At 38.8% G+C, this 9,838-nt stretch overlaps 1 protein-coding gene across 1 annotated transcript in view; it reads right to left on the bottom strand.

Moving 5' to 3' along the window:
• Positions 1-289: 289 nt before the first annotated feature.
• STK32A (serine/threonine kinase 32A) overlaps positions 290-9,838 on the bottom strand; it is a 40,520-nt gene continuing 30,971 nt past the window's right edge. Inside the window, exons 5-10 of the mRNA XM_015821142.1 lie at positions 9,193-9,290; positions 6,412-6,528; positions 5,192-5,317; positions 3,447-3,575; positions 2,164-2,228; positions 290-837 (exon numbers count right to left, since the gene is read on the bottom strand). Of these exons, the coding sequence (XP_015676628.1) occupies positions 744-837; positions 2,164-2,228; positions 3,447-3,575; positions 5,192-5,317; positions 6,412-6,528; positions 9,193-9,290 (629 nt within the window). The 3' untranslated portion in view covers positions 290-743. The remainder of the gene's footprint in view (positions 838-2,163; positions 2,229-3,446; positions 3,576-5,191; positions 5,318-6,411; positions 6,529-9,192; positions 9,291-9,838) is intronic.

The following is a 9,838-nucleotide window of genomic DNA, read 5'->3' as shown; positions in this document are numbered from 1 at the left end:
TATAAAATGGCCCTAATGAATTTATCTTGATTTGAATGTCCCATTGTTCCATTTCCTGGTTCACATAGTGCACACACAGACCAAGTTGTAGATATATTGGTTATATTCTTAAGAACTACTTTATTTAAAGGTACCAATAAGTGGAAAACTCCCAAAGCAAAAATATTATTTCCTCTTATTCTGTGTCTGTGATATATTGGATATAGTCAGTTATACGTATTTAAAAATTGATTTTTCATTTTGAAGTCTATTACGGTCTAAGGCAGAGTTGCAATTCGGCTCTATTTTTTTATTTTTTTATTGAAAACTTCTAAGAAAATGTGGTGCTGCCCCCTCTAGCAGACCTGCAAAAACCTCTTTCCCATAGGCACTGGATTTAACCCAATTATCAGCAACCTTGACATTTTACCAATAAAAATTATACCTACAAAGTGAACTTAACCTTTCCCTATTTGGAGTGCCTTTTATACAGTAAAGAGCATACTCTTTCCTGTTAATGGTCAAGTGGCTTAAAAAATAAGCAGGCATAAAGGGTGACAATCTGGGCCTTAAGTAGCTCTGCAAGATTGTAGGCCACAAGTCCTTATGGTGGGAAGAGAGACCCAGCATCTAGCCTCAAGGTTCCTTAGCAAGGTATCTGCCTTATCTTGAAAGCAGTGTGCAATTTTATCTGCTAAGCTCCATGAGCTAAAGTAAAAGCCTGCCCTTTCGGTAGCAGCACCTGAGTGAAAACTACATTGATCTTAAAGATTATTATTTTGGTCATCTTCTTCCTCGTTGTCTTTGGTTTGTGTCACCGTCAAGTTCTCCTGCATTTTGTTATGTTCTTGTCGTGCCCTAAAATGTATATAAGAGAAACCAAAGTCCATGATCAGGTAGCAATAAAGTCCAGCAGTTCCCCAAAAGCTTACCATCTGCATTGGGGGGGGGGGGGTGCCTTCGAGTTAGTCTGGACCAGTCCCTTCAGTTTCTTGGCAAAACTTCAGAAGTGATTTGCCCGTGCCTTCTTCCTAGTACTCCCAAGCTGGCTTTATGCCTAAGGCAGGACTACAACTCACAGTCTCCTGGTTTCTAGCCTGGTATCTTAACCAGTATTCCAAACTTCTGCATTAGCCAAGATACAATCAGTTCTCCTTTTATTAGGCTTGTTATGATTCCAGTTATAAAGGCTATATACCATCCATTTCAAGAACATATTGCTTGTTACAAATCTCTGTTAACTGAATTTCTTAAGCCACCAATCAATACTTAAAGATCCAACCTATAACACTGTAACTTCCATACATTATGCAATAAAAAATTCACTATGCTGGAAAGTGGATAAAAAAGCAGGAATGGTTAAAAATAACAATAACCACACAATGTATTGCTGGCTATGCTATGTTTGTAAGAATGGTCTCAGAAAGTCAAGAAATGGAATTATGGGAGACCTCGACTTATGACCAAAATTGAAACCAGAACCTCTGTCACTAAGTAACGCATTAAATGAGTTGTGCCCAATTTTATGACCTTTTTCACCCTAGTTGTTAAGCAAATCGCATTAAGCAAATCTGACTTCTCCCATTGACTTTGTTTGTCAGAAGTTCCCCTGGGAAATTCATAAGTGGTGATTATATGACCCTGGGATGCTGCAACCATTGTAATACGTTCCAGTTGCCAAGCATCCAAATGTTGATTGTGTGACCTCAGAGACTCTGACATAAGTGTGAGGACTGGTTGTACGTTAATTCTATCGGCACTGTTGTAACTTTTAATGGTTAAACAAACTGCTGTAAGTCAAGGACTACCTATATATTGGGGGAAATAGCTACTGTTTGAAAATCTGTCTTTGTTATTGCTCAATTTCTACTATCTAACTATAGCAGATACAATTTCTTTCTGGAAGGAGAACAAGGCAGAAAAAAGGAAAATAAACCCATTTCATATTTTTGTCAGAAAGATATTCAAAATTTAAATTCAGTGGGCTTGCCTACCTTAGTGAAATAGTTTGAGCAACTGCCAAGTGAGAGTGTACAGCAATGCCAGGCTTCAAATGCTTTTCTATGGATTTTGTGCCAAAATCACTACCTAATTATCTGAGGAACAGTAATCAGATTTCCTTAGTTCTAAGTAATCTTATTGATGTGCTAAGCTTAAAGTTTATATTTTCAGGTCAGTGCTTACTTTTCTCTGTTGAAAATCATGAAGTCCCTTTGTATTGACTCCAGGTTTTTCTGCAGCTGGCAGGCCTTATATTAAGAAAGAAAAAAGATCAGTTAATGAGAATTCATCATTGTAGTATTTGATGCAAGAAGACACTAAACTTATCAAGAAAGACATTTCACAGGAATTCAAACAATTGATCCATACACTAAATTATTAGCTGATTCAGTGGTGCATCTCTCTTAACAGAAACTAAATTCGTCTACCAACCTGGATCAAATGCATCAAATTTGATCAAGCATTATTTCTAGGTTATTTTCCTCAGTAGTTCACAATCCAATTTTTAGCATTCAACCTGATTTCTCTAGATCTTGGTTTACCTGAACAGAGGGCTCTAGTAGTAATAGACTAAGGATAATGCCCTTCCTCAATACATCTTGCTTTGTGAAAATAACTGACTTAGTAGCAGTGATAATGAAGATAGTATCTCTTGGAAGCAGCTAGAGTCAAAATCTATGAGCACTGATTCTATTCTTTCTCTCCTTCTTAATATCTAATCTTTCTGGCTTTGTTGGCATCCAGTATTGGGGTAGAAAGGGGGAGAAAGGAGATACAAATCTGAAACAAGAAAGTTCTATTTCTTGATTTCTTTCTTTTTCACAAAAAAGGATGTGTTTTCCCTGCTTTGCTACAGTTTTCAGCCCCGCTCTGCAAAGCTAATAAACCTAGAAAAAATTGCCAACATCACTGTACACTTATTATTTCTACTATCCCCAGGGTTTTCCTTTCTATTCACCTCACCAAATCTAAAGGTCGCTAAAAAAATAGAAAATTCTATTCTATTCTATTCTGTTCTGTTCTGTTCTGTTCTGTTCTGTTCTGTTCTGTTCTATTCTATGCTGTCACAATCTTAATGTAAGGTATTGCTCATAGAATTTAAAATAATCTAAATCTGGTATTTAAAAAAAATCTAAAACTGGTATATCTATGGCCATTCCTCAATTTTGCAAAGGTTTCAAAAGGTGCTCTAATATTTTAAAAAATATTATAAATATACTGTAGCACCAGTTAATCATTTAAATGCCAAGAATGAGAAAGCACAGAGGGTTATAGACTGCACATTTTGGCTGCTGTCCTATTCATTTGGGACATTGCCATTAAAGTCAGTGTGATTTAGATGTGAGATTTCTGTCTTTTAGATCAATATACCTAATGAAACTGGAAGATATTAAAATGCCGGCACCCTCACATCAGCCAAAAGCATCCTTTGGATAATTCAACCATTCAACTCTATTGTACCTCACCTCTGAGGATTCATTTTTGTTGCTTTCCTTCTCCTTCTTAGCCAAGCGCTTCTTCTTTTTATGAAGTGGCTTGGACTCCAGGATCATTTCCTCAAGTTCAAAAGTTGGGTCACAGTTTAACTTCCCTTTCTAGGGAGGAAGGCAGACACAGAGAGAAATTGTTACCCTTTCCCCCAAATAAACTAAACTAAAAGAAAGACATTTGCATGGACAAAGCTCTTCAATCATACCATAGACACGAGCCAAAACAGTTTTCCCAATTAAAACTATTAGGACTCTCTGGAATTTCAAAATAGATTAATATAAAGGAGAGCTTGAATTGGACAGCTAGGGTCAATAATTATAAGAGTATAAAAGCCTTTAACTCCACAAATACAAAATCCCTCATGCTCCAGTAAAGAAAGCACACTTTAGGTCAGTGGTGGCGAACCTATGGCATGCGTGCCAGAGGTGGCACTTGAAGCTCTCTCTGTGGACACACATGCCATTGCCCCAGCCTCGCCTCCCCCGCGATCCCCTCCTCACCAGCAGCCCCCCTGGAGAGTCGCCCCTGAGCATGGCCCACACAGAGCAGAGCAGCCAAGGACATGGCAGCCAGGCAGTGTAGACAAGACTCTGCCCTCATGCTGCGGGGCACGGGCAGAGGGCGTGGCCGCCATGGTGCTGCTGGGCTGCCTGAGCGATCTGCGGTGGGCCCTGCGGGCAGGTGGGGTGGGGGCAGGGCGGGGCAGGGGCAGGGCAAGGGGTGGGGCCAGTTTTTGGACACTCGGTCTCTAAAAGTTTCGCCATCACTGCTTTAGGTTCTCTCATCAAGCCATCTAGTGGGACCCCAAGAACATGTTTTCTTGAAGGCAACTCTCCTCCCCCCCAAAATATATGCCTGGCTCCTGCAGGCCTGGAATCCCAATTGACTGAGTTGCTATATATTACCGTGTTTCCACAAAAGTAAGACCTACCCCGGAAATAAGTCCTAGCTTGATTTTGGGGGGTAGGCCTAATATAAGCCCTATCCCACAAATAAGCCCTAGTTTTGGGGAAAGGCACACACTTAAAAATCAAGCTAGGGTGGGGGTGGATGGGGTGGAGCTGCCCCACATGCCCCGCAACCACTTACCTTGCAGCCAGGCCTCTCCTCGCTGGCCCATTTCTTTTGCAGCATCCCCCGGCCTGCTTGGTTATCGGCTGCAGTGGCCTTCTAGAAAGACTGAGAAATGCAGAAAGAAGCTGCTCCTTCGGCTGCAGAAGAAGTGGGCTGGCTGGGTGGGGCTGTTGATGCCGGAGGTGAGTGGAAAAAACAATACCCCCCCCCAAAAAAAATAAGACCTGGTGCCTCTTTTGGAGGCAAGAAAAAAAATAAAAGACCGGGTCTCATTTTCGGGGAAACACGGTATAATCTTCTTGTCATTTCATTGTTTTAGATGGTTTTTAATATATTGTGTTGCTTTGAGGAGGGGAGAGGTACTTGTTGCTGAGTTTTGGGCAGCCCTAGAAATGCTATAAATACATGAATGAATAAATAAACTAATTGTTGTGCCATTTGATTGATCTTAATTTAATGATTAAACCTAAATTATTGATTTGGGGTTTTAAGAAGTTTATGTTTCTCTTCGGACTTTACCCTGTTGGTGTGTGACATATGCATCGTGATAGTTTATTGCTTTATACATTAAGAAACATGCCAGAGTGTCAGCATCATTATAACTCTAGTTTCAAAATTAAGAAAACATTCAAAATAAAATTCTTACATTAGGAAGAAATCCAGGCAATACTGTCTTCTGTAAAACAGCATCCCAATTGATATCAGCCAAGTAAGGAAACTCCTGGATATGACTCAGTTGAAAAAATCTTTCCTCTGAATTTATTTCCACTAACTAGAAATTAGAATGAAAGCAATTTATTAAAAAAAACATCAGAATAGAAGACAATTGCAGACTGAATACAGGAAAGGATGATACATGCCTCTTTATCTATCTCAGACATAATAGGGAATCTCCAGCCCATGAATTTTTACTGTTCAAGATTTTCCATGCAGCCCATAGGTTGTTTGTGAATATCCTGCTCTGACTTTTCCTCAAATTCTGAGCTCCTGTACAGCACTTCTAAACTCTTTAAAAGATTGCAACAACCGTTACTGTTGTTTCAGACAGAAATATTTGGATAAATAAACTAACTGAAGGAGGATCAAGCAAGAAAAACATATAAGGAACGGTTGCTGGAATTGGGTATGTCTAGTTTAATGAAGAGAAGGACGAGGGGGGACATGATAGCAGTGTTCCAATATCTCAGGGGCTGCCACAAAGAAGAGGGAGTCAAGCTATTCTCCAAGGCGCCTGAAGGCAGGACGAGAAGCAACAGGTGGAAACTGATCAAGGAGAGAACTAACTTAGAACTAAGGAGAAACTTCCTGACAGTTAGAACAATTAACCAGTGGAACAACCTGCCTCCAGAAGCGGTGAATGCTCCAACGCTGGAAGTTTTTAAGAATAGACTGGACAGCCATTTGTCTGAAATGGTGTAGGGTTCCTGCCTGAGCAGGGGGTTGGACTCGATGACCTCCAAGGTCCCTTCCAACTTTATTATTATTATTATTATTATTATTATTATTATTATTATTATTATTATTATTATTATTATTATTATTATTATTATATGTCCAATGCAGTGTATAGTAAAAGAGTTTCCTATGTTCCTAAAAGGATCTTGTAGTTTAGGTTTTCCTGAATTCCTAAAACCGGAGCCAATCAAGTGCTGTGGGTGCATGGAACTGTGTGATGGTATAAAATAACAACCCACTTAGGTGTTAAAATGCATTCCATGGAAGAAAAAGGTAGAATGGCTCATATAGCTTCCATATCTAGCAGCAGCCCTGTATCTCCAGTAATGTCCTATTCCTGGTGGAATGAGCTCCCATTCAGTCAAAAGGCTGGGAAGGCTGAGCATCTTAACCAACATCTGGTTCACTCACCTTTTTAATCAATGAGATCATATCCTGTGACCAAGCAGCAGGATACATGATGGTGGCCGTCTTATACACATGCAAAATTTCATTGGCAGAATTACTCGAGCGAATGTGGTATGGTCTCTGCAAGGAGAGAAGAAGGCAAGGACACTGAAACAAAGCCCCCATCCAACAAGAACAGAGTAATGAATTCTCTGTTTTAGGTTAAAGGAGTTTTTTAGAGGGGGGGGGAAAGTCTCATTGCATTGTAATGGGTTGACAACTTCTCCAAGGGACTTTACTCTCCCCCCTCCTTCCTTAGTGTCCACTAATGTTCTTAGTTAAGGCATTGTGGACACTGGGCAATTTTTTGAAGTGAACAGATCAACACAGGAGAGGAAGACAACAGAAAAGTTACACTTAAAAAGCTGCATGTAAGCAACAGCAAAAGATCAAGGATTGTCCAGTTGGTGTTTCACTCAATGCAAATTGAGTTCAAGGAAAATCACTTTAGTGGCATGTGTGTGATAGGTGTGAATTCTTTCAATATTCCTAGAAATACTTAAAACTGTATTCTTTTTTTCTGAATTGAAATATATTCTCTTTTTGAAATAAGACAAAAGAGAAGTCAAACTGACATGGTTTCAAATACGCTCTCAAAATGTTTTGTAATAAATCCTCTGGACATAAATGCAATCAGTTAAATTAAGGAGCATATTTTCCCAGCATGCCTGCAGTAGTGTGGCTAATCCGTTCAACTTTGAAAAGAAAATTAAACAGCGGAAGAGCATTTCCAGCCTGTTCTTGCATTGTACTAAAGAGCAGCACAAATGGTGACAATTTGTGCAAATATTGGGAGCTACAAGCTCACCTGGTATCTTTGCTTATGCCTTCCTTAGGAATTAAAAGCAAAACCTTTAGCCACCCCTGAGCTCCAAATCTTTTGTAAAAAGCAACCCTGTCAAATTCTAGTCTCAATTTGCTGTCTGCTACTACCATTACACCAGAATGACGAGTGATAATGAAAGAAAATGTGCCATAGGCATGTAGGGGAAAATGGAAATGTTATTATTTCAGAATCATAAGCGACTTCAATTCCCAACATTCTCAAGGTGGAGTTTGGCATCGTCTCTTTATGGAGCAGTTCAGGGCATAGCTTCTCACTTCAATCATCTGACAACGTTGGAATTTGCACCCTTGGAATATGCAAGCTTTTGAATAACATTTTTTTTAATAGTAACCAAGATTTTGCATTTCAGGTAACAGCTTTATCCAGAACCTATTTAATATTAGTTATGTGCTACAGAAAACAACCTGATAAATGTAGAATTCTATTAAGAAAAACAGGTCAGATACAATGGGGAGAGGATAGAAAGAGGAAGATCTGAAAACCATTAATCTAGGCACACATTCAGTAATGCTTAACTTTGGTGTAATTTGCTTTGTGTGTACACAAAACAGCAGCAAAGAATACAGAAAATATAAGGCACCATGTATTTGAGAAAACCTTTTGCTTTTAAGGCCTTTTAAAAAAATACAACCTTTTGATTGAATCGTAATAATTCAGTTTCATTTTGAAAATCAAACAACTATTTAAGAAGTAATTACAAAAGAAATTAGTTTTTTTCCCTCTGCATAAGATGTAACTGGCATTAACAGATTAGTACTTTAAACAAACATTACCGTAAAACAAAAGAAAACAAATGTGTTGTGCTTTAGAAATTTTAACTACCTCCAATAATCAGACAAGCAACATATTATTAACTTGGAATTGTCCCGCATACTCAGCTCCCAAAAAATAATCCTACCCCCATTCCAGGATTACGTCTAATGTGATCATATATGCCTAAATAAATTTTAAAAATTGGCACAAATGCACTTGAATAGGAAGTTATACATGTGATGCCATATTATTTCTAAGTTAAAGAACAGAACAAATGAGAACTTGCATATTTCCACTATAATAAATTTCCCACTTTACTCAAATATTTCATAAAATGCCTACTGACTTCTATACAATCCGCTGCAAACTTTGAAAATATGTTATGACCCAATAAGCCAATAAGGCATGTTGCAGCATGAAATGTGTTGGGTTACTAATTCACACACAGCAGTCCACTCCTTCAGACTGCATCCTTGGTCCATAATTATGAAAGGTCTTTTGAAGTATAGTTCCATTTTGTTCTTTATAGTTTTTGAATCGATGATATTTTTATGATAACCTTTACAGCAGACATTAACATTTATCACTAAATTAATTTCTTTAAGCAGGCCAGCTTCCCTTTAGAATTTTAATGACTCTACTACAGGTAGTCCTCAACTTACAACAGTTCATTTAGTGATCGAAGTTACAACAGCACCGAAAAAAGTGACTTCTGACCATTTTCCACACTTATGACTGTTGCAGCATCCCCATGGTCACATGATCAAAATTCAGATGCTTGGCAGCTGACTTACATTTATGACGGATGCAGTGTTCTGGGTCACGTGATCCCTTTTTGCGACTTTGACATACAAAGTCAATGGGAAAGCCAGATTCTCTTAACAGCCATGTTATTAACTTAACAACGGCAGTGATTTAAATTAACATCTGTGGCAAGAAAGGTTGTAAAATGGGGCAAAACTCACTTAGCAAATGTCTCACTTAGCAACAGAAATATTGGGCTCAGTTGTGGACTCTTGTTTACAGTGAATGTAAATCTGGAAAGTAATTGTTCCTGAATAGTCTAAACATGGTGAAATCATGAATAGATGGATAGGTAAATGGATGGATGGTCCAATAATACATATACATTATCCGTACCATACCCGGCCTCTGAGGAGTTCATAGGCTGTAATTCCTAATGACCACCAATCAACAGCATAGGAATAGCCTTCAGTTTTTGTAGCAGTAAACATCTCGGGTGCTGTAAAAAAAGAGAAATTTAAGATTTGCCTTAAGATGGAATATTCCACAAGGTGATTGACTTTTCTTTCTCTAGTGCAGGGATAGGCATGGCTGGCTCAGGAATTCTGGGAGTTGAAGTCCACGAGTCATAAAAGAGCCAAGGTTGCCTACCTCTGCTCTAGTGTAATGCAAGTTCTCGTAAGAAATTCTCTCTAGTGTTATGCAATAAGCAACTCCGGAACATCTTCAGTTGCTGGGGAATAGAAGTCAGTGTGAACTTCTTCATTTATGCCCTTGTTGACTTCCCTAAGATGGCTGTGTGATCTGCGTGAGAACAAAATGCTGGGGTAGATCATTTTTTGTCATACCCTCTTTCTTATGTGTGAATTATTAGAAAGTAAGGAGAAACCATTGTGCCCTTTGCCTCTTTTTTCAGCTGATTTTAATCTGGACCATCATGTTGTTGTTGTTAGTTGTGAAGTCGTGTCTGACCCATCGCAACCCCATGGACAATGTTCCTCCAGGTCTTCCTATCCTCTACCATCTTCTGGAGTCTATTTAAGCTCA

The sequence above is a fragment of the Protobothrops mucrosquamatus genome, unplaced genomic scaffold (assembly GCF_001527695.2).
Source record: "Protobothrops mucrosquamatus isolate PMUCROS unplaced genomic scaffold, P.Mucros_1.0 scaffold_159, whole genome shotgun sequence".
NCBI lineage: Eukaryota > Metazoa > Chordata > Lepidosauria > Squamata > Viperidae > Protobothrops > Protobothrops mucrosquamatus.
The sequence above is the reverse complement of the archived record's forward strand: the minus strand, read 5'-3'. Positions and strand labels throughout refer to the sequence as shown.